We start from the raw sequence: 25,402 nt of genomic DNA on the forward strand, positions 1-25,402 counted from the left end.
TGGAACCATGCCACCAAATAGATCACCTGGCTGGCCCAAAGCCATGTTAGAGTTCCTGGATCTTTGGCCCTCTCCCCTGATATTCGGCATTTCTTCTGTGTGGATACAATGACAGCTCAGAATGAAGGGTGTGAGGAATAGTTGTAAAATCTCGTCTTAGATCCTAGAATCCTAGGATCATGCAAAGTGGTTGGAACATCCGGAACAGAAGGTTCTTGGCATGTTTGTCTATGACAGATTAACTCTGTGTGCAAATATAACTTACACACTCTAAATTGGTTGTTTATGGTTAGGCCTGGCTGTGCTTAAAAGTGTGTTGTGGAAGTTACTGGAAAGCGAGAGATGGAAATGGGAGTTAATTTTTCAGTATTCCTCTGATGGACAAGTTTACAAACCCCAGAACAAATGGGGGAAATGCCTCAGATGTGCTGGGGCCTCCCTATCAAGTTGCTTGGCTCTGCTGCTCCATAATTGCTGGTGCGTTCCATGCGACAAAGATGACTGGCTTAAAATTTAACCAAACCCCTCTGTTGCTCACTAGATATACTAAAGAAAAGCTAAAATTGCACATCCTAAGCAAGTGCTAATATTATCTTAAGATGAGGTGAGAATGTGGCTGGACATGAATCTGCAGCAATTATGTACCTGAATTTTAAAAACCTACATTGATCTCTCTGTGTTTGCCCAGGCGCTTGTGTCCACCCCTGTCGCTCCGCTGTGCTAATTGTGAAGCCAGTCTGTGCAACCCTAATAATGGCTCTGGTTTGTCTGACAAGATGGCTAAGTAGGTCATGGTTTTATGCCAGGAGGAAATGGCTTTTCGTGGCCAAAGGAACAACTGGTTTTGATTGTGAGGTGTGTGTGTGCATGTACTGTGTGTGACCCATCTGGTTGTGGTTGTGAGGTGTGTGGACTTGCACCGTGTGTGATCCATGGACACTTGGCCTGGTGACCCTGTTGCTATCATTTTCCCATAAGTTCATCACTTTGTCCTCAATCTTCCCTTTTGCCCTTTTAGTCAGGAAATTGTGTCAGGATTTTCTTTCACATATTTAAGTTTTAAAAAGCAGTTTATAATACCATACATACCATCACCTTTTGAGGTAATCACAGAAACCTAGCCTAGCTCCTGGGACATTTCCTATGGAGACAATGGCCACTGAGACCATGGTTCATTTATGAACCCTGAGTCCCCTTGCAGAAAGCATCCTTCAGGTGAACCGGACAGAAGCAGACTGCGGCCAAGGGCAGCCTCGCACTGCAGACTCGTTTACTAACCCTGCCTTCCCTTGCAGAATGTATCCTTTACCTGAGCTTCTGCAGCCTCAGGAAACTGAGCTGGTCTGCCAATCCTCAAGCTTCTCTAGCCTTTAGCAAGCTTGCTTGGTTTTTACCACACGAGTGCAAGCAAAGAGGCTCTAAACAGACAGCCCATTAGAGGAAAAAGACACCAGAAGGAGATGCGAGCCATTTAAGACTGAAAATGAACCCTAGCTTGTAAAATTTATTTAAAAATGTAATTACACAGCCAGGTTTTTAAAATGGTGTTGCTCGGGCTGTGTACTTGCGATTCATCAACTATTGCCAGCTACAAACTCTTTCATGGGTCTGAGTGGATCAGCAGTCAAGAGCAATGGCTCCTCCTGTCAGAGCATGAGGAATCAATTCTAGCACCCACATTGCAGTTCCATACAGTCTGTAACTCCAGTTCCAGGGGACCCAGTGCCCTCTCGTGGCCTCCACAGACATACATGCGGACAAAATATGCACATAAATAAAATAAAAATATTTTAAACACACTTTAGAATCTAGCTCAGACAAGGATCTTAATAAACCCTTCTACCTAGACGGTAAACGATCAATAAGGGAAAGCCTTGTTTCCACAAGACCAAACCTCTTGTATAGGGCGTATAGTCTATACACAGTCAGTGTTTATGTCCACACACACTTGCTGGACACTCCTACCTAGGTGGGGGGTGTGGTGGTGAGGAGATGCACATAGGAAGTTAAGAGGAATATCACATCTGCATGGTGACACTGGAGAAGAACGTCTCCAGATAATACCCATGACAAAGATCAGACACCCTATAAATACATGCTGTTGAGTTATACTTAGCTGTTGGAAACTTGGGACGAAATGGAAAATTCAAGACTTTTACTGGGAAGTGTATCAAGAAATTGATTGTGACTCCAGCTTTTAAAGGACAGAGAATCTAACAGTACTCAAGGACAAAAGTCTTCTGAGCCCATTCCTCACTAATATCCTCACTAATACTCCGCTAGGGACAGTAAATGTTGGGGCTCAGGAGTCTCCTCCAAAGCTTTTTCAAAGGAGGCAGCAATTAGAGGATCCAAAAGGAAGACCAAAGATATCTGGGGAAAGGTCTGGCCCTGGTCCGAGTCCTCTATGGCACCCAAGGATAGAGTGGATTATGTTTAGAATGTGAGAGAGGAGCTTTGTTTGACAGGAAGGTGTCCTGTTAACATGAGGGATTTTACGGATGTCTTGCAAAGTTGCTTTGTCTCATTGCAAATGCTGACAGGTCGCTTGTTTTATGTGATCCGACTTGCCTTATTCCACAAAGCCTAAAGGCTGGCTGCATTTGGAATTAGCTTTTGGTTTTCTCAGACAGAGCCTGTTGCCCTTGAAGCTCCTGCCTTAAGCGTCCATCTCTAATTGAACCTTTGTATCCATTCTTGCCCAGTGCTTCTCCGCGCAGTGGTTACTTTGTGTCCGAGTGAAGTCACAGCAGAACAGAACAGAACCAGATACTGCTGGTGATTAATGTAGAAAGAATTTCTTCCAGGGCCTCAGGCTTATCTGAAAAAGTATAGACTGAGGCCCACTTAACGAGAAGTGAACTGCAGGTAGCCAGGTCAAGCCAGTGCAGAAGGCAGAGCCAGGATTCAGTGAGCATGTGGCAGAATCATATAACATGTCTATGTCTTTCTACAGTGTCAGAATTCATTAAATAATAAATTAATAGCAATGTCAGCTTTGCTGACTACAGTTGACTAGGTGGTTCCAATTTCCCTTGATATGAGCCATTGACAAACACAGGTTCTCTGTTACAACCTTAATTACTGTTAACTCTCAGATCACACATAGCTTATCACACAAGAAATGTATATGTCTGTGTGTGTACCTGTGTGTGTGCTTGTATGTGTGAGTGTGTGTGTGCATGCCTGTGCATGTGCATGTGTTCAGAAGAATAGCTACAAACGGTTAAAGAAGCCACAGAGGTGTTCAAGGACTTCAGAGTCTCACTGGAGGCAGAAGACAGTTGACAGAAATGCAGAGAGAGTAACTTCTGCAGTAACTGGGGGGTTAATACCTCATTAGATTCCTGCTACTGGAGCCTTGAGTGCAGAGCCAAGCCCTAGGGTCACAGATCTGAGCCAAACCTAAGGGATAAACTAAAGAAGCTAAATTCGGTGATGGAAGGCACAGGGGCAATAAATGACAGACAGATGGCAGTTAAGGTAGACTGCATCAACAATGGAGCCTAGTTGAGCTGAAGCCCCCAGGGACAGTCAGGTGTGCTCTGCCTGTCAGTCCTTGATGTCCTAAAGCACACTCTGGGCTTCAGCACCATAGGACTTAGCGTCCACCTCTCTTTGTAGGGACCCTGTGAGGGTGTTACATCCTATTGTGGTCTTGGTAAGTTGTGAGCCTGGCTTCCCTGATGTAATTTGAATACACCCATATGTCCATATGTTCCCAATGGACTCTGATGAGTTTATAATGGTCCCTTGGGTAGTTATCAGTCTGTGCCTCTGGTGGTGCTGGGCACACTGGTGTTTATACGCACAGCGAGGAAATGAGTCCTCCTCCCTCCGAATCTGAACTCAACCTGGTGACAAATGCTGATCGTAAAATGGAGTAACCCAAGGAGAGGCACAGCCTGAAAGCCATTATATTACTCAATATGGAGTCACCTAGACAGGGTGCAGGCTGATCTCAAAAGCTACACGTGGCTGTTTCCGGGAAAGCAGTTGGTGGGTTTTCTTCTTGGGGACACTGGGTCTCAGTCCCCTTCTGTTTCCCAAATCAACCACTCACTGTCTGAAAAGACCTGCTACATGCCCTGACCCTCAATAAACCAGGCTTGACACCATACTGAATCAACTGAGTGTAGTTGGTTGGATGATAGGTAGCCAATAAAATTGCTTTTCTATGCAATAAAAGTTTAATGAATAAAATGTAGGCATTCCTTTTAGACAGCAACCAATGTCTCCACTTGCTGCTTGTCAAAGCCCTAAGCCTTCTGATGTTGGTATTTAACATTGAGACTTACAAAATTTTTGAGCCTCATTCATAGCCATTCTAGCCACAGGCAACCCATGGGCTCCAGGGTTAATTAATTACCCTGCTGGCTGAGTCATTCAAATTCACATGAGATCTTAGCCGCAGAGGCACCTACAGGATTATAAAGTCCATGTCTTTACTCCATGCTACAACTTGGATTCCCACTCTCAGTCTTCTTTTCCTCCTCATACATTTATGATTTTTTTCCCCTGAAACTTGGGTCAAAATTGCTCAATTAGCCAAAGAGTGGGTGAGTAAATTTTTTAACAACTCTCCATCCTGTAATTACTTCCTGTCATTGGGCCATCTCTCTGAGAAGTTAATTGCTCTGAAACCAAAATCAGCCTGCTTGTTTTTAAATGGGAGGGGAGCTAATATAAACACCACAGAGTATTAGAGCTGGGGATAGTAGTCAAGGAAGAAGCCAAGACAGGCACTGAAAGGGCTCAGACGTTGCCAATCACCCAACTTCTAGGACATAGAAAGAAAAGAGATACAACATAATTAAGAACATGGTTTAGTTCTTCCCAGAGCTAAAACAACTTAATTTTTAAAAGCAAGAGAATTGAAGAGAGAGGAACCTAATGTTGTGTTTTATAAAAGATTTGGTGGAGGTGGAGTCAGGTATGGGGAAAGGGGGTGTCTCCATGGGCCCATGCTGAGGCATCCCTTTGCCCCTAAGTATACACCTACAGGATGGTATAGAATAGAGTTTATTCAGGGCATGGGAAGGGTAGTTGAGAGGGTAGTAGAGACAGAAAAGCAGATAGAGAGAGCAGAGAAGTAGAGGCCAGCCATGAGCATGTGAAGAGAGAGGGGGAGCGGGACAAGAGGACAGAGCAGGAGCAAGAAGGCAAGAGAGAGAAGGAAGGGGGCAAACATCCCCTTTCCTAGTGAGTCGGGCACACCTGACTGTTGCCAGGTAATTGTAGGGCGGAGCTTAGACGAAATGCTAACCCCTAAGGTTTAATTCCATCTGCTTTCTCCACCGGGTCTATCAGCTTCAAAAATACTTTCTAGGCCAACTGTTTCTTGTTGAGATTAATACTTCATGTTGTTCTAGAACTCCACGCATGTTTTGTAGTGGTTGCTTACAATTGCGAAATTACCTGGCCGGACGGAGTAAAGCTTAGGAAACGGTAAGAGCTCATTATGTAGCCGAGCTCTGCTGTCCCATTCTTGTGCACACCTGTGGTACTCATTCACCTCAGATTCGTGGCCAGAGGTTTCAGGGACAGTAGGAAGCTACTCTCCAAATCAAAAGAAAGCTTTGAAATACCTTCACGAAGACGATGTGTAACCTAGAGGAACCCTCACTCGTATTCAAATCCCCATTCCGTCGCCCACTATTCCCAGTCCCCAGAAGGCCCTTCCTTTCTTCAGTTTGCTACTCATAGCTGTACAAAGCACACTAACACCTGGCAACCTCTGACCACATCCTCCCAACCATTGTCTGTTGGCCCCGGTGTCACAGAAGCACACTCTGCCTCCGCCCTTCTGACACCGAACTCTAGATAGTGATCTGCACGTTAAGTAATTCATCACTGACCTCACATCCACGAAGGCAAAGGCCTTGCCACTGTCCTTCCTTGAACTCAATTGAAGTACATCCCAGTGTAAGACTTACAGATTCGTCCAACGGGCGAGAACATGAGCAAGCTCCTTCTGTGGCTGTTTGACTATTTACTGTTCCAACAAAAACACTTCCGTAAATGCTAAGCGCTGTTCGTAAGGATTTGCAAGAAGGAGAGTCTCTTAGCATTAACAACTATGCATTGCCTGAAAATATGACTCCCTTTCCTACGTATTACCAGTGCCTTTCATCAGCTGGCCCTGTATTCCCCAGTCAGACACATTTCCCATAGTTCACAGTTTTCTAAGCTGATCTCTCTGAGTCAACTTGATTTCCATTGACTCTTCCACATAATTATGAACCGAGCATATTTGGCCGTCAACGCTAGTCAAGAAGACAGAAACATGTATTTATTTGTACTGGCAACTGATCTCAGTGCTGGAGGATGTCAGGGAAGGAGAGGAAAGTGGAGGGGAGGGGAGGAGAGGGGAGAGGAGGAAAGGACTGTGGGAATAGCCTGGTGAGTGATTGCTTGACTATCGTGTGCCAGGCTCTGGGCTCCATCGCTTGCACTGATGGTGGTGGTGGTGGTGGTGGTGGTGATCAGATAAAGCATTCCAACTAGGAAAAAAATCAATAATGAAGGAGAAGGAAAAGAACAACAACAAACAAACAAAAGGGAGATTGAGTCTGATTGTCCATCTTCCAGGGCTAAAATTAGCCCCAGTCAAACATCCCATGGCTTTGACTGTGAGCATGTGTGCTAATGTGTGTGTGTGTGTGTGTGTACGTGCATGCATGTATGTGTGTTTCGGACTTCCAGGGTACTTTTCAGAACTGGGGAACATGGGAACAGAGCCTGCAGTTAGAAAAGGAACCAATGTCACATAAAATCAAAATTTGGCTTCTAAGGCTCCAGCTTCTTTAATTTGCAAACTTTCTTGACAAAGGTTCAAATATTTATCTAACAATTTTATAGTTTTTGAAAGCCTCAGATTGCAAGAATGCTGGGAAGAAAGAGAGAAGAGGAAAACATAAGGGGAAAGAACTTTAATTAAGTTAGCTTTCTGCTCGGTTCAGTTTGGCATTTGGCGTCTGACTGGCGCTCACAAGTGCAGTAAAGAGAAGCAGGAGATGCTCAGTGCAGTCCGCAGACCCACACCTCTTCTCCACTCTCTCCTTTTAACCTTTTCTTTACTAGGTTCTCTCTGAGTGTTCTAGTCATCTGGCGCTTTAACAAGGACAAAACCAACATGGATTAATCTTTCTTCCTTATGACTCTATAACCCGGTACAGAATCTGTCCTGCAGAATGAGCTCAGTGAATAATGGGGGCAGGGAGTGGTGGGTAAAGTTCCCTGCCTCACCACCCTGGTGACTTGAGTCTGAGCACTTGAGCCCCCAAGATCCTAATGCAGTGACTCACATCTGGAGTCCCTCCATCCTACAAAGAGATAGGTGGAGGGGAAAGAATTATCCAGAAGCTGGCGGGTAGTTAGCCTGGCATACATAGAGCAGCAGCAAAAACAAGAGAGACTCTAGCTCAGCAGGGTGGATGGAGAGTTGTCCTCTGACTTGCAAATGTGCTGTTCTCTGGCACATGGGTGCCTGTCGCCCGCCCCACTCTGTCTCTGTCTCTCTCTCTCTATCTTTCTATCCCTGTCTCTCTGTCTCTCTCTGTCTCTCTCTGTCTCTCTGTCTTTGTCTCTGTCTCTCTCTGTGTCTCTGTCTCTCTGTCTCTCTATCTCCATCTCTCTATCTCTATTTGTCTCTCTCTGTCTCTGTGTCTTTGTGTCTGTCTCTGTGTCTCTGTCTCTGTCTCTCTCTGTTTTTCTGTCTCTCTTTCTCTCTCTCTCTCTCTCTCTCTCTCTCTCACACACACACACACACACACACACACACACACACACACACACACTTGACCTCACAGCATTGGCAGTCTATAGAGCTCATACTGTGTGTGGACACAAGTGTACTCAGCCCCTGTCTCTGCCTCTAACATGATCTTAGAACAGTTATTTAATCCTTTGGAACCTGTCTCTTGTTCTGGTTTTGTTTGAGTGATTGGTTGTTTTTGAGGCACTGGGGGTGAACCCAGAGCTTCACATGTACTAAGCAAGCTTTCAGTAGAGAGTGACATCCCCAGAGCCGAGGTTGTTTCAATCTTGATGACAGTCCTCTGTGTGTATGAGGGTGTTCCTGTGCACATGCACAGAAATCCATCCAAACAATGTTGCTGCGAAGATTGTGTGGCTAAAATACACAGACAACGACCATCACAGTGAAGTGTTTCCCAGTGGTGTGTCCAGCTGATGACGGCTGTTTACACAGCTCTCTGGGCCAATGCTACAAGGCTAACCAGGATTACCTTGAGCAGCCCCTTCTTTCTTAGGTTCCAGTCACAAAACAAACCAAAGTTCCAGTTACATTGTTACAGCTTCAACTTAAAGGCAGTTTCTTTTCTCAAGGCATTTCGTAAATATCCTAACAGGCTTGTCCTGGATCTCTTTACTCTGGAGGCTTTTCCTGACAAAACTGTTGACTTAGCACCTGAATTCCCAGCAAGATAAGGTGGAGCCTTGATTCCGCTCTCGGTGGCTTCCCAGTGCCCTGCACCCATCCCTCTGCACAGAATCCTGCCAGAATCTAGCCTTCTTTCCCATCGTGCCCTAATTCCTTTTATGAAGAAATAATAAATTCTACAGAGCTTGAGTCCACAGAGCTGAGCTACAGGAATCCCAATAAAAACACAGGGAGGCTCTGTCCCAGACTCGGACTGTGGCTGGCCACCCTGCCCCCCACACTCTGGGTAGATGTGACTCTTTTAGGTTTTATGGTGGATTATGAAGCTCTTAAAACCCAACCCTGCAAAGGGATTCCATCGGCCTCAAATTCACCACTGCTGTCTGCAGGCTTCACTGGCAGCACTGTGAGTCTTTGAAGTACTACAGTTTTAATGCAATCGTTACCATTTTTTATCTAGAGAACAAAGAAGTTACAAAACAAGAACACTAAGCAGTCTGTGACTTAGAGGGGCATTTTCACACATGTAACAGAGAGCATGTGTGAGTGTGTTTAGGCATGTGTATGTACTTGTGCGTGCACATGTATGTGTGCTTGTACTTGTGTGTGAATATACATGTGTGTGTGCATGTATGTGGGAGACAGATGATGTCATTCCTCAGGAGCCATTCACCTTGTTGGTTTGGTTTTGTTTTTTAGATTTATGTATTTATTATTATTTCATGTGTGCAGGTGTTCTGCATGCATGTATATGTGTGTACCACATAAGGGCTGTGCATGTGGAGGCCAAAAAGGGCATGAGGTAGCCCAGGACTGGGCTTACAGATGGTTTTGAGATGTCATGTGGGTGCTTGAGATCAAACCCAGGTCATCTGGAACAGTGGTCTTGCCCGCTGACCCATCTGTGGTTTTATTTTTGAGACAGGATCATTCACTGGCATCTGGGGCTGGCCAGCAAACCCCGGGAATCTGCCTATCACTGGCTCACTAGCAGATTGCTCGCACAGATGTGTTCCAAGATGAGGGGCTGGCTATTGAATCTGAGGGGCCTCCTGTGGCAGGGGAGGAAGGCCCTGGGAGAGTTTTGGTTGAAACTCCCTGCCTGAGATAGGGAGAAGAGACCATTTCTCAAGCCTGAGTTGGAATTGATGGTTAGAGAACAGCACTCAGGGGAACTAGGAAGCTGAGTCAATGCTAATAACACAGTTTTCTTCAGACTCATTCTCTAGTTTAACTAAAGGTGAGCTCCTGAAGGAGGATTGAGCTGACACCTTCCCACCGGGCTGGTACATCTCAGATAGCTGATGGTAAGAGAGGAAGGCTGGGGAAGGCTACCCCCAAGGAGGTTTGTGAAGCCTGTTGATCCCATGGTCAAACAAAGACCACTGAAAATGTGGGTGGCTGTGTACACCTTGGTGATACCCAGTTCTGCGCCCACCTCTGTAACTCCCTTTGCTAATCTAGGTGTTTCTTGGGCCTCCCTCTCTCAACTCCCTTTGTAACCTAGGTGTTTCCTGTGAGCAGCTCCCCCTCTGTAACTCCCTTTGCTAATCCAGGCGTTTGTTGGGAGCCTTTGTCTCCATTTGTTGGTCATGTGAAAACTCTTGCTGTGCTCAGACTAGGAAGTTTGGTCAGCAGGTCATCTTGAAATCTCCAGTGGCCCTCTTTGGTCCTCTCATTAACAGACAACCCACAGATTGCCCTGTGACCTCTGTGAGTTATGACCTTCTGAGTAAGAGAAGGGCTGGCTCGGTTAGGGAAAGCATTTGCTTCACAAGCATGAGAACTTTTGAGTTCAGATCCTAGGAACCCACATAAAGCCAGACATAGTTTTGTGCTTGGGCAACCCAGCACTTCAGGGGTGAGAGGGAGCTTGGGACTGGAGAATAACTGAGAGCTCACGAGACAGACTGGTACATGCAGTAACAGACATAAGAGCATGTCTCAAGCAAGGTAGAAGATGAGGGGTCACATCTAAGGCTGTCCTCTTATTTCTACACACAGATGAATATACCAGACCATAAACACACACACACACACACACACACACACACACACACACACACACACACACACAGAGTAAAAGTTTCAAAGAAATCCTAGACACCAAACATCAACTTACAGCCTGCACATGCATGCACACACATATGCATGCACACCTGTATATACTTGTGCATATCACATACGATGTACACACAATAAATAATAGATGGATGATAGATAGATAGATAGATAGATAGATAGAGATAATAGGAAATCTTTACCGCTATTGTTTATAACTATATATTTTCCTTTGTTATTAGAAACAGTAAGTCAGAAAACCTAAGTAAATTTCAATTATGTTTTCAGAGCTTGCTTTATACATTGAGAAAAGGCTGCCCACTTTTCTTAGCCACGGTGACTGAACATTTTCTTCCTACTGCCCCGCCTCGTGTGGCCAGACATCTAATTAAGAGACTCTCTAACGATCTGGTTAAAGACGCAGCTGCTTTAACTCCCACCTCCTCCTAGACGCAACTGAACGACACGCGCACATTTTCAGACTCACAATTATGTGTCTCACGTTGCAAACTTGTCTGTCTCGGTTTCCCCCAGTTCGATGCTGACCGAGATGAAGACGCAGTGTTCCATGACATCAGCATGGCCGTCGACAACAAGTTATTTCCAAACAAAGAGGCTCCGACAGGTAAGTCTCCACGTCCCTTGGCATCAGAGCACCACGACCAACTACAAATGAGCCAGGACTTTTATCCGTGCTGAAGCTTGAGCACAGAAGCCCTATCCTTGGGCTCAAACTTTCTTATTCGAAAATAAAGATTAAAAACTAAACAGAAGGGAAAGGCTAAATACCTGTCCCTGTGAATTTGCTGACGCTTTTTTTGTCATAGTACATAGAAATCCTTAATCACCGTGATGTAACACAGCACCTGTGTCTCCATAGTAGGAAGAAATCTAGCCTACCCCATACTTGGTTTAACTATAGCAGGTTATAGTCCTCGGGCCCCTCTAATCTGCACAACTCTGTCTTGTTCTGCCCAGAGAGAGCATCTGCCTCCTCTGATAGCTACACCCATCCCACCCCATAGCTCTACAGTCATTTCCCCCCTTCTTTTCTAAGCCCTCAACCCTGGAGTCATGGGACACTTGAGAGAGGATCCATACCTCACATGGTTATACTCTCCATGTGTCTTTGTCTGTCTGTCCGTCCCCCTCCCCGCCTTTTTTTCTGGAGTAATCATTTTGTGTAAATGACTCTCAACATTTTACCTTAAAGCCTGGGACTTTGAGGTTTTACTTTATGAGATCACAATGCAAAAGAATTGAGAACAGGTAATTAGGTTTAAAAATAAAGGTTTGGGAGCTGAGAAAAGAGTTCCGTGGTATAAAGCTTCTCTAGCGTGTGCTTGGCCCTAGTTAAGTTCCCTACACTGCAAAATAGTTAGATATGGATTTATAGATGGATACATTGATAGATGATAGATAATAGTTGATAAAGAGATGCAGATATATATATAATAGAAAATAGATGATAGATAAATGAGAGAAAAACAACTACAGATAGGTAATAGATTTATCTAGATGATTGATGTCAATGATTGACTGATAGTGAATTATGTAGAGGCGAGATGAGAGAGTGCTATAGACATCAGATATTAACTATATCTGATCGATGTGCATTGATGATTGATTGATTGATTGGCTGATGTTGTATTGTCTATGTTCACATTATAGTCAGGTAAATCAGCCACTCTGAAAACAGAAGGTTCTGGCTTTACTTTGAACATCTTGAGGCCAAAACAAAACAAATTTAAAAAAGCTCTGGCACCAGCACTAACGTCCCAGAATGAGCCTCAGCAGGGGATGAGTGTAAACCACGTCACCTCTTTTCCAGAGTTAGCCAGAGGTGGTCCTGCTCTCACCACCTCAGTTGGCATTCCATGAGGGCACCACGGAAATCCACAGTTCCTTCTCTGCTTTCACAGCGTTGGTAGCCTTGACATCTTCCATTTTGAGGCTTCCCTACCTGTCAGTAACCCTGCTACAAGAGGTTACTGAGAACCTCAGAGAACGCCGCTCTAACTGTCCCACCTCCTGTGACTTCTGCAGGCTGGGTACCATTGCCCTTCCCATATCTAAACACCCAGAATCCTCAGCTGTCCCATGCTCAGTATAGCATCACCTCCACCCCTCACTACATTATTCTTGGAGTTCTCCAATTGGCTTAGTCCCTGCCTCTGTCCTTCCCACCTTCTCTTCCAGTCACACTGAATACCTGTCCCCATATATGCTTCCTATGTCCCAGCTCCTCAGCCTCATCTTAAAGGACCAGATCCTCTCTGTGCTTCTATTTAAGAGTGATCGTTTCAAGACTTGTCGAGGATGTATACCTACTCTCTCTCTCTCTCTCTCTCTCTCTCTCTCTCTCTCTCTCTCTCTCTCTCTCTCCCCCCCTCCCTCCCTCTCCTCCCTCCCTCTGTCTCTGTCTCTCTCTCTCTCTGTGGGTGCGTGGGTGGGTGTGTGTGTGTGTGTGAGAGAGAGAGAGAGAGAGAGAGAGAGAGAGAGAGAGAGAGACTCAGTGCGAGCCTCACAGATATAGTATATAAAGCCTTTCTTTTCTAGCTGCCTACCTCTGCTGACATCTCATGGGTTCACCAGCTCCTCACCTTGAGCCCCAGTGTGTATTTGGGGCTTTTTTGCCTTTTTCTCTGTGCAGCAGGCCCATGGCCTCTGCACCTTTCCTGAGAGCCCCTCCTCTGTGGAGCCCTTTAGTTCTTGCGGCAGAGCCATCCATCTCTACCTAACTATGCACCACTCTGTCATCCATGGGCTTGTATTTCCTTATCTAGAAAGAGGAGACAGAGTACTTGCGTTCTTGGGCCATTGGAATAAGGGTTTTGGTAAAGAGATTGTGGGTAAAGGGGTTATCTGTCCCACTGGGAAGACTGCATATGAGCTGTGCATTTGCAACGACCACGGAGACTCATGGGGAGACAGCATGTCCTTTGGTTTTTTTTTATTGGATTTTTTAAATATATTTCAAATGTTACCCCCTTTCCCAGTTTCCTGTCCATAAACCCCCATCCCATGCCCCTCTCCCCATTCTTCTATGAGGGTGTTCCCCCACCCAACCACCCACTCCTTCCCACCTCCCCACCCTGACATTCCTCTACATTGGGGGATCCAGCCTTGGCAGGACCAAGGGCTTCTCCTTCCATTGATACCCAACAAGGCCATCCTCTGCTACATATGCAGCTGGAGTCATGGGTCTGTCCGTGGAGACACCATGTCTTAAATAATAGCTTGCCCTTCTTCCCCCAGATCCATCTCTCCTAATTCTTTCCTCCTTCTTGACCTCTCTCCATCCCTAACCTAGAGGCACTGAAGAACCATCCCTTCTCTTCTCACTTGGGATAATACAGATAACACCCCCATGCCAGTGGCATAAGAGTGGGAGTCTCAAAATCAGTGTGGACAGGACACTGACAGGAGGCACAGAGTGTGCACAGAGAGATAAACTGAAAACCTCAAAAGAGGGAGAGATGAAATCCATGCGACCACTTTTACTAAATATCTGAATCCTGTGGTCATTTCTGAGGAAGAAAATCATGTCCGCTGGTTCAGGGGCCTGTGTGTTGACTGAGGCAGTCCAAACGGAAGCATCAGCCTGTGGTTGTCTCCCCAGTTCATGTGCTAAGCCTTGGGCTATTAGTAAAGTCCTCATTTCCAGAAAACTGAGCAACCAGTGTTTTGTTTTGTTTTTTTTTAAATAGCTGTTCAATCATGATCTGAGCTGATAATGATACACTGTGTCTCTCATCTGAGCTATATTAATGCTGCAGTTGCCAGTGGCAACAGTGTGTCAAGAAATGCCATCCCTTAGTGATACAGTAAGATTTCTGTCAAGGCCCTTGATTAGGAAGGATAATTGATCTCCTCTTCCTCCTAAGCAGGAAGTTCATTTTAATCAAAAGTCTTTTCATTCTGATGTTACTGAAAACTATTTTCTAATGAATTTGCTGCTGTCTCAAGAGCTAGTACGTGGCTCCCACTCACTGGGTTGTTAAAGGGCCCTTCAAATTGTACTTTCTGGAAACAGTTGGAAGAGTGGTTTCCAATTTAACAAACTAAGTAGGACAAGGGACCCCTTGCCGCTGTGTGTTCCGCTCCTGCGGACTCCAAAGGAATCACTCAGAGGCAAGTCAGAGACTGGGAAAACACCTCTGCCCACACACCTTCCTCCACTTGACGAGTCGAGTAGACAGCATTCACACTGGAGACTAATGAAATCTGAATACGTTTGTGTTATTGTTAACACTGCCGTCCACAAAAGCCACCCAGAAGAGAAACATGATTGTCCTGGCTTGAACTAGACTCTGTTATTCTACCCCAGATGTTTCACAACCCCTGCAAGGAGCTTCACTGGGATGCATTTATTGTCCCTCTTTGTCTCAGAATGTGAATGGGCAACCACACCCTCGGGTTCTCACCTGCATAGCGCACTGCACTGAAAGGCAGTTTGGGTTGTCCTGTTTGGAGTGTGTTGTCAGCCGTGTGAGGGAGAAAGAGAAGAAATAAAGGAACCAGGTTCTGTCATCCCTATCACACAGTGACACTTGCTCCAACTCTCAGATCATCCTGGGACAGACAAACTCTGTCCCAGAAGAATAGAAAGATAAAACCACAAACAATAGTCTAATGGTGAGAACTTTCTCGGTTTGGCAGAGTAGTGTTAGCCATAATCAGAATGGATCGGTCACCTATAGTGGCACACACCTCAATCCCATTAGAGCTTGAAGCTGCAGTTTCACAAGTTCAAAGCCAGCCTGAACTAAAAAGTAGGGTCTACCCTCCAAAAGGGGGGTGAAGGAAGGGAGAAGGTAGTGGTAATAATAAAAATATGAAGCTGGCACCAGGCACCAGGCAACACTACCTCCTGCTACTCTCTGTCCCCGGCCGTCTCTCTGCCTCCATGGCCAGCCCCATCAGCGGCTGTCTATCTTGGCTCTCTGCTGTGGACTCTGCTCTCATTCCCAGCATCCAAACCCCTGTGGTTAGCGTAGTCACAACTCCCAGCAATCCGTTAAAATCAAAACTCTGGAAGCTTTTAATTTATCAATCAGATTTATATCAGTAAATTGGCTTTAGAACCTCACACTTTCTGGTCTCTGAATCTTGCTGTCGACAAATTAGCCTCCTCTGGAGCTTGTTCTTCTGAGGGCTGGGGCCAGGTCCAGAGAGTCTGTGTCCTCTAACATCAGCCCAGATACAGATCATGGCAGATGGCGGGATGCATAAATGTGAAAAACACAGATGGAGACCATCGGCTAACTGTTGTCTTTCTTAAATGTAGATTCAAGTGACCTTGACCCTTCCATGATGTTTGATGCTGGAGAGATTGTTGACACAGGATCGGATTACGACAACCAGGTAACTAAACCTACAAGTGTTTTCTATTTAAATGTTTTTCATTGTAGTCTTTGTGTTTTATGAATACAAACACAGAAGTTTTCATTTGGTGGGGTCTTCACAGGTCACTAATAATGGGTCTCATGTTAGGCACGGTCACCCACAGCCTTTAACTGCACTTGGGTCTCTCACCTTCCCTCATCCGCAGACCCAAAGCAGTCAGTGAAGGAAGGGCCTTAGGATGAAAACTCCTTCCGATGCAGATAAGCTCCTCTCACCCAAGAGTTTCCCTTACCCGCCATGGTGGCTGGTTTTATCTAGTTGAGTGGATTAATAAGTGCAGAGGGCAGGAGTAAGCCACACCTCTGGGCAAAGGGATCTCCTGACAGAGAGATCGGAGTAAAGGAAGCGCTGTTCCACCATCTGCCATCCCAGCCTGAATGAAAAGAGAAGAGGAAGTTACTGAACAGCAACCCCCTGCTCCCCAGCCCACAAATTCTCCAAAATTCAAAGGAACTGCCTGATGCTGCCATCACCACAGCCCCAGATCACAGCCTCCACTGCGCCTCTCTGCCTATGACAGATCCCAAACCTGGGTCAAAATAAACCTCTCCTCCCTTTGGCTTCTGGTCTTGACATTTGTCAGAACAATGAGAAAAGTAACGAATGCGTTCCACCTTCCGAGTAAACAGTGAAGAACACAGCTGGGCATCAGCCATGGCGTCAGAGACCTGTAGCTCTTCTCCATCTAACTCCGCAGGGAGTGATGCCCCAGGAAAACATGGCCAACAAGCAAAAATGTATGCTCCTTTTGGGGGAAAAACCTGAAGAAATTTATCTGGGTCATTTTCCTCTCAGCAAGAACTTCCTCTACTGCTATATTGTAATGATCCAAACTAGTCGGGAAATGATCTACCTCCCTAATTAGGCTTTAAGTCTCTTCTTTTTCCCTTAAAGATAACGTCTTAGACTCCGTGCCTACTCTTGTCACTGCTTCTCAGAAGTGATGGAGAGCCAAGTGTGTTCCTGTGATGGCTTCTGCCCCCATTTCTTATTTATGTCACAACTGGAGGAAATGTGTCTGCCCACAGTATCCACACATGACTGGCTCTATGTGTGTGTGTGTGTGTGTGTGTGTGTGTGTGTGTGTGTGTGTGTTTATAAATTAAGTTCCTTCCATGACAAACCATGACGTTATTGACAGGTGAATAACACAGGATGGTCACCATGCATTTGTAGAACCTGGTGACAGTTATTAAGCTTGTACTACATGGAAAACTAAGCCATTGGCTCTGCGCTGACTGTCGGGCTAACTTCCCACAGCATCTCCACAGGTAGGATTATGGTTTCTACTTCACAGGTAGAGTCATTGGCCCACAGTCACACGGACAGGGGTCAGAGTGGGGATGGACCATAGGATGCTCTTTCTTGGTTATGGTACTTTCATTAGCATATGCTAATTATGCATATCAATGGCTTTCACTGTGTGGTTTCTGTACATGCCCTTAGTGAATTTTGGTTGTACCTACCCTGTTACCCTTCTTGACCTACCCCATGTCTGTTGATTACACGTGTTAGCCCTATTTTACCTTCATGCTTTGTTGTTTTATTTTGATGATACAATGAGTGTGACTATGGTTGCTCACATAGGGTCGGGGACATTTACAATAGCATCTGCACTCACCACCTACAGTAGTGAAGAACGTCTCTCTCGTCTCCAGCAATTACTAACTGCCTACATGTCCTCGTGAAGGGGCGGGGCCTCGGGGAGGTGAGGGGCCTCAGAAAGGGGCGAGGCCTTGTGAACTTTCTCCTACTCCATGACAGGATCTTGATCCATCCAATCTTCACAAGTAACCATAGCTGCTGAGTGCCAGGGGTGCCATGGCCACGTCATGAGTGGAAGAGTGCTCTACAGCACCCCCTCGTCTTCCATGATGTTCCTTGGGCCTTGGAGAAGGTGATATACATGTCTAATTGTGGCACATTTTCTAATAATCTCAGTGTATTGCCTCCCGTCCTACCCCGGAAAGCCAAGCCGGGGGTAGTGTTGGAAACTTTTCATTTGCTGACCCTTAAAGCCTCAGCTAAAGCAAATGGCCACCGCTCATAGTGTGCATCTAAAATTTATAGATGACACGAACAGATGAGCCATGGCAAAAAAGCCAATACCAAGTGGGAGGCTTCTCATCCCCAAGAGCTAGTGATGACCGTAAACACTGAAGTCTTTTTTTTATTTATTTAAAATGAAATATGGACATTTATTTCTTAGGACGCTCAACAATGAACGTGTTACCACTTTCTTTGTGTGAGGGAGAATACACCTGACCCATGTTGTGGGAGGAACAGGGTATCCAACGGCTCCACAAGAAATCCCCGTTTACCAAGGAGAGGATGCTTCCTGCTGGCACTGTCTTGGCTGTAAAATCCAGACAGACAGCCAGGATTTCCCCAGCATCCCCTTGAGCTGTTACTGCCTCAGATACGGGAGAATATAAGGCTACACACACCAAAAACACACAGGACATTAATAAACGGCACCGGGACATAGGCCTAACATCAAATGTCTTCAAATGATAAGGGGTGGGAGGGACTGCTACCCAAAGGACGTTCATCAGTGGTGGTAACATTTATGGAGATCTTACATCAAAGGCACAAGGGACCCCTGTCACTGTCATCCTGCCCTGCACAGTGGAGGAAGTTTGTAGGTGACAGTATCCACTATCCCTGGCTTAAGTTTCTCCTGGTTCTTCCTGTTGTTGAATGGCGACGTTCTGCCTTTCGACCATCTTAGCTAGCATTCATTTCCTTTTAAAAGGAAGACTAAAAAATGGTAGAAGAGGATGAGGAGATGGTGAAAAACAACGCTGTTCAGGCAAAAATAAAATAAAAATACAAAACCCAGATGAGGTACAATAGGATAGAAACTGGCTGAAAACAGTACACACTAACAGACAATATGGTACACAAACTCAGGGTGGGAGGAGACAGGAAAGGGCAGGGCCACAGCCTACACCATGAGCCGTTCAATAGACCACTGAATGGACTGATCTGCCGCTTTAGTTGAGAGCCCTCTTTGATGGTAACGAACAGGCGATGACCGGCCTGGAGACTCCACAGGCCCGTCCTAAAGCCTGCTTGGAGCACACAAATACACAGGGGACATTCTTGTCTTCGCACAGCAGAGGGAGGTGCAGGATGATCTCCAAGAGCTCAGCATCTGCTGCCATCACAATGAACTCAGAGACGCCTCTGTTCAGGGTTTTGGTGGCTTCATTGGCTCCTTTCCGAAGCTGCTTGTGGTTACACCACTGCTGAACAAGGTCCAGCGGCTTCTTGGTCAGGTGGGCATCTGCGAGGGGATAGGCCTTCAGATCCACGTCAGCCTCTATGTCATCGCTGTGACGTGCCGGCCTCACCATGACTCAACGGCCCGCCCCAGACAGATTGAAACCCCTCTCAGAAAGACCAGAGTCTTACATAGGAATATTTTAAATGTTCAAAGAAATAAAGCGGAACTGCAAAACAGCTACCAGAAAGAGTGGGAAGAGAAAGGAAAAAGAAATAAATGAATATGGTAGGTGGGATAGTTGATTGTCAACTTGACAGGATCCGGAACAATTTAGGAGACAAGCCTCTAGGCACACCTGTGCAAGACCACGCTAGACCCCGTGTGTGTCTGCGAGGGACATTCTTAAGACCCGCCATGAAGAAAGGTAGCACTATTCCACAGTCTTTGGCCCTAGACTACATAAAATGGGGGAAGCTACCTGAACACAAACATTCATGGCCTTCTCCTCACATCTTGACTATGAATGCGATGTGATCAGCACCCTATCACTCTCTGATGGGCAGTGCACTGTGAACCCATGAGCTGTGAGTCAAGATAAAAGCCTGCCTTTCCTTTCCTTCCTTCCTTCCTTCCTTCCTTCCTTCCTTTCCCTTCCTTTCTTCTTCCTTTCTTCTTCCTTCTTCCTTCTTCCTTCCTTCCTTCTTCCTTTTTCTTCCTTCCTTCCTTTTCTTCCTTTCTTCCTTCCCTTCCTTTTCTTCTTCTTCCTTTTCTTCCTTCCTTTATTCCTTCTTTTCTTCCTTTTCCTTTCTTCCTTCTTCCTTTTCTTCCTTCCTTCCTTTCTTTCCTTCTTCCTTTTCTTCCTTCCTTTCCTTCCTTGAGTCCTTTCTTCCTTCTTCCTTTCTTCCTTCCTTTCTTCCTTGAGTCCCTTTTGTTGGATGTTGTTGCAGGAACCAGGAAAAGTAGCTAAAACATCGGTGTCAAAAAAAAGCAATTGTTACTGAAATAAAAAAATTCCACCAACGGTTATGAAAAGGTGCCCAACACAAAGAGGATGATGGAACAGAGGAAATTGCCTTAAAATAAAGCAGAAGCCTGAGCAGTCGTCCAGTATGAGGAAGAACTCAGTAGACACCGAGAATAGGATGAACCGACGTACGCATTCTGAACATTCCAGATGGAAAGAAGGAAGATGGCACGGAGACCGCACTTTAACAGAGAGTGGTTGAGAACTTCATAGACGTGAAAAGGACAAATACTCAGACTGAAAGAACACAATCCAGGAAAGAATCTTACAAACTGTCCCTACTAATCTCTCTTCGTGTAGTCACTGGACAAATTTTAAGTTGTACTTGTGATACCTACTCAATGAGCAGATGAGGAGGCTCGTCTCAGGAGCTTGCATTCTAGCAAGGAAGACACACAGAGAGGTGTAAGCATAATGTGTTAGTAAACTCTCTACGTTGTCAGATGTGATAAGCAAAGGAAAAGCCAAGCAGGGGTTAGGGAGCTTGAGATCCAGGGAATGGGGCTGAGCAGAGCATTAGACAGAAGGTTCAGGTACATGGATGACCTCAGCAAAGAGGTGACACTCAACACAAGATGGAAGCCAGACCTTCAAAGTGACAAGGGATAGCTATGGGGTGGCAGCAGATTAAACAATGCACCTGTACTTGCTGTCTGGATCACACAATGAAGCAGGTGCCATGCCCAACAGCATGCTGTTGGTAACCCTTACAAGAAAGCTGCCCCAATGTATACCTGAGGAAACTGGAGGTGAGAGACTCCCCAGGGCCACACAACTGACAGGTTAGAGTCAGAAATCAAGCGTTGGTGAGAAAAGATCGTGCCATTCCCAAGCTCAGGGGCTTTCTAAAACACAGCCTGTGCCCCAAACACCTCCATTCATCTCCCTTTGACCTCTCTGTTGTCTGTAGGAGGCAAACATGTTTTTACTGGAACAAAAGAAAATTGTAGAAGCAGAACCAGGAAACAAAAGCAAATCAGTTTTCATTAGGTGCTTCAGAGAGGCTAAGAACTACAGAGAGTGAGACCAAAACAGCACTTATCCGGTTTCAGAGTTATGAAATAAAACTGCATACAGCTGGAAAGCATCTGCCAGCCCCACTGTCCTGCCAATGCTGCAGTGCCCAGACAAAACTCAAATGGCAGACGGCTCTGTGCATCACGCTCTGGTCACACCCTCGGGCCTCCCAGAGGCGTCCACTGTTTTGGGTGTGGTGTTTATTAATCCCACATCTGTTCTCCTATTTCCATTGTCTCTAGAAACCAGAACAGGAATTCAGGAACTTCATCTCTTTATCACTGGCCCCTAAAACATCTGGCCTTCAGTGATCATTGACTGGCTATTAAATGATGTATTCCTATGAGGTGTAAGGGTTGGGTTTTGATACGTTTTCCATCCCTTATAGGTGCCTGTGTTCTCCATATCCGCATGCAGCTTGATGCTTTTGTTCAATCGGTATTGGTAATGCAGATTGCTTGATGCATTTCTGACTGTATTATAGCACAACTACAGGAAATTAGGATGCAGCTTGGTTACTACTTCTTCCTGGGGTGGGTAACATTTCACTGTGGTGCTGGCATGGAAACATTCATGGAGTCCAGTGAAGTCGAGTAAAGGACTCAAAAAGTAACCCACCACCACCACCACCACCCCCGCATAGCCACAACTGCCTAGTCTTTGACAAACGTGTCAAAAACATACATTGTGGGGGAAAGGTGGTTCCACTGGCAGTGGTGGGAAAGTTGACTTATACACACACAGAAGAATAAAGTTAACTCTTATCTCCTGTTAAGCACAAAAATCTATGTTGATGGGCTCAAAAATCTTCACATAAGACATGACACTTTAAAGTGGCTGGAGAAAACATAGGAAGAATGTGTCAAGACAGAGGTGAAGACATTCTGGAAAGGACTCTGACAGCACAGGACACAAGGACTGGCGCGTGGGATTGCCTGTAATTAAAACCTTCTATGCGAAGAAACAATGACTAGAGTGAAGAGACAGCTAAAGAATATTAGACAAAACATTTTTGCCAACCATGTATCAGATAGATAGAGGGCTAATATTTGGAATACATTTTTTAAAAATTTTAAGAAACAACAGAAAAACCACTATTCCACTCAAATAAATATGTTAACCAACCAAGTAGACAATTCTCAAAAGAGGATAACGATTGTCAGTATGTACTTGGGAAAGTCTTCAAAGTGTTTGTACGTGACGATAATGCTAGCAAAAATGGCAACCACCAAGAAAATAAGCCACAGTGGTGAGGAGGATGAGGAAGAGGAGGATGCTTCACTCACTGCTGGTGAGAATGTAAGCATGCCTGGCCACCATGGGAATCAGTGTTGACTTTCCTCAGAAAAGCTAAAAACAGAGCTCGTGCATCACCTAGCTACACTATCCATGGGTATATGGACACAAGAAGGGACTGTAAGTCAGCAGACTAAGAGACACCTGTGTATCCATGTTTACTTCTGCATTATTCTTCAGTGGGCAATTGTGGAATCAGCATAGGTGCCCACCAACAGGTTGTTTGGATAAATGAGTGTGGTGCACAATGGGAATTGATTCAGCTGTAAAGAAAAATGGCATGTGTAGAAAAAAGGCAATGAGCCTGGAAAACTTCGTGCTCAACAAAATGAATTAGACTCAGAAAGACATGTCTGGGATAGTTTTCCCAGCTGTAGATCTTAGATTTTAATTTGTATATTTACATCTATAGGTTGGAGGCAGGTCATGAAGCTAGAAGGAAGATCAAGAAGAGATCTGAGGGGACTGGTGAGGGCAAGCATGGTGACATGTGACCAAGAAAGCAGAAGGGGGCAACCAAGGGTAGGGAGTAGGTGGCGAGGGACTCAATGAGAGGGAAGTATACATGAAAATGCCGTAGTGAAACTCACAGCTCTGTAAGAGAACTTACAACAGAAAAGAGTGAGTAGAATGGAGTCACAATACACTTGCTACTTCGTTGCCTCTCTATTCACACACTATGTTGTCATCTCCTTCAGTAGTAAACATGTTTCCTTGCACATTGTTTAAGTAGCTTGGAGAAGCCACTGAAGATGATGGAGTTTTTAAGTTTGCTTCGGAGTTGTATTTGATTAAAATACCAACAGTATTCTCTGAGTTTAAAGCCTAAAAACTGAATCTGTTGAAAATATTACTGAGGTCGGCTAAGAGGATAATTTTTGCCAGCAGTATGAATCTATTTTAATGAAAGAAAATGAATTTGATCTCTGCAAGTGGGAGGTTTTCTTAATTGTTTTTCTCGCCACTGATTGATTTGCGCTAGTTTATTTAAGCTGAGTGCTAAATCCTTCTCTTCATGGTTCATGGAATCCACATTCTAATGGGGTGATCATAAGCATGGGTTGGGTATGAACAGAGCATCTCAGGTAAGGTATAAAAGTTCTTGTCCCTGAAGGGACCATCTTCATTTCTCTTCATTTCATGGGGAGGCCAACAGGCAGCACTCTGTGTCCCTGTCTACTCCTGACTATGAGCCAGCCCAATGGCAGCTCTCTCCTTTGAGAACTGAATGAAGGCCAGCGCTCAGCTCTGTTAGTCCAATAACAAACGGCCTCGCTCACACTGACTGCTTTTGTCTTTGGGTGACCATCCCTCTTGCTCCAAAATAACAATTAGGGCAAAAAAGAGATGCTGGGCCCGATCAGAGGCAAAGGGAAGGAGAGGAGACAAATGTGCTGGACTACAGTGTTTTGCAGGCTTCTGTCCCTCTGATACCAGAATCTGGTTCTAGAGATGGCCTCCAGACGCTCTTTGCCAAGAAAGGAAGCTTCTGGAAGGGTGGTGCTGCCTCCTCCAGCGTAGGCCAGCTGCAGAGCTGAACCTGATGACATTTCAAACCCATCCAGCGTCACGTTATAATTTTCTTACCCGGGAAAATGAAATGCTGCCATTTCTGGGTCCCATAGTGGGGGAACGTTGACAGATGAAAAAAAAATGTGTATCCATAGTTCATTGAAGGCACTGAGTATTCAGTTCTCAGGTTACCATGGCAACCAGTCAATTAAGTGAGAAAAAATAAGTGTAATTATTATGCTTACTGTTGAGCTTAACGTTCCTTTTTGAAAATGATGACGATGAAGAGGAGGAAAGGAATGAATGCGTTTCGTGAGTTCTTCTCCCCACACCTACCCTAGGATGTTCGCTCTGCATTTTCACACACTTTGTGTGGAACTGAGTGCTAGAGTCGTCTCCGAGGTTAGGAGCGTGAGCCTTGGATGCTGTCTCAGAACATTCTTTGATAACGTGTGCTTAGACCTGGCTTCCACGGAAGGACACTCACACAGAATCCTAAGGTGTGGGAGGGGAGCCTGCAGGACAAGAATCAGTGGAGACAGACTGTGGGCTCTCACCCACTCCTGTAACGCTCTAAGGGGCATGGCTTTTCTAAAGGTGTGACTGATGGGCAGGTCTGCCTTCGCACCCCAAGAGACAGGATATGGGGAGCTGTGTGTTTGTGCATGGATTTTCTGCTTACGGAATAATCTGAAATGTCACTTCTAGGCAACCAACCACCCTCTGGAGCGGCCATTTTTCTTTACATCTCCAGTGCTCCTTCTGCACAGAATGGGCTCTGTAAAATCCCCAGACTGAATGTGTCACTTCTCTGTTTGCTGTCTACCCTTGGACTCTTTCTCCCTGTTGTTGATGCCCAGCGGTTACCCCCACCTGGCCTCTCAGTCTACCCTGGCCAGCCACATGCTTACTCTGAGCCCCAGCCACTGAGGGTTCCAGAATTCCCATCGGTGCTTCTGCCCAGCATGTGTCTGTGTCTTCCATATTTGGCCAACTGAGCTCACTCTCCAGCCCCAATTTCTATCAGAGCTGACGTTTTCATAGTCTTAGAAATATGCCTCTAATATACACTCATCTGAAAATAATTCGTGTACGTATTAAACAGTATCACTCGTGAGGTGGACACCAAACACCATGAGGATGAGCGTCGAGATGACATGGATGTGTATGTACAGTTTCCTCCCAAGTCTGGCTAGTATTTGACAGACAGATCTTAAGTGTTGGGTGGAAGGCCTAGCACCTTGTCAAAGAACACTCAGCAGAGTTTAGACCCAAACCCAGCAAACTCACACGCCACATTGTAGCAGATCACAGGAATGCAAATACCTAAAGTATAAAACGTGTGCACACAGGAAGAGCGACAGCGTCTGTCAGCCATGCCAACTTAGCTGTTAGCGTGCAGCGAACAGCAACTCCTTCTGTGCAGAGTCACACTCTCCAGCCTGAAAAC

General features: G+C 45.5%; 1 protein-coding gene and 1 pseudogene across 2 annotated transcripts in view; one reads left to right on the plus strand and one right to left on the minus strand.

Moving 5' to 3' along the window:
* Positions 1 to 25,402, plus strand: part of Ak5 (adenylate kinase 5) — a 193,904-nt gene that overhangs the window by 107,481 nt on the left and 61,021 nt on the right. For both annotated transcript variants that reach the window (XM_032897134.1, XM_032897135.1), the window contains exons 7-8: positions 11,000 to 11,090; positions 15,756 to 15,832. In XM_032897134.1, coding sequence (XP_032753025.1) covers positions 11,000 to 11,090; positions 15,756 to 15,832 — 168 coding nt within the window. The remainder of the gene's footprint in view (positions 1 to 10,999; positions 11,091 to 15,755; positions 15,833 to 25,402) is intronic.
* On the minus strand, positions 18,822 to 19,233 carry LOC116895160 (annotated as a pseudogene).

This window comes from Rattus rattus, chromosome 3 (assembly GCF_011064425.1).
Source record: "Rattus rattus isolate New Zealand chromosome 3, Rrattus_CSIRO_v1, whole genome shotgun sequence".
Lineage (NCBI taxonomy): Eukaryota > Metazoa > Chordata > Mammalia > Rodentia > Muridae > Rattus > Rattus rattus.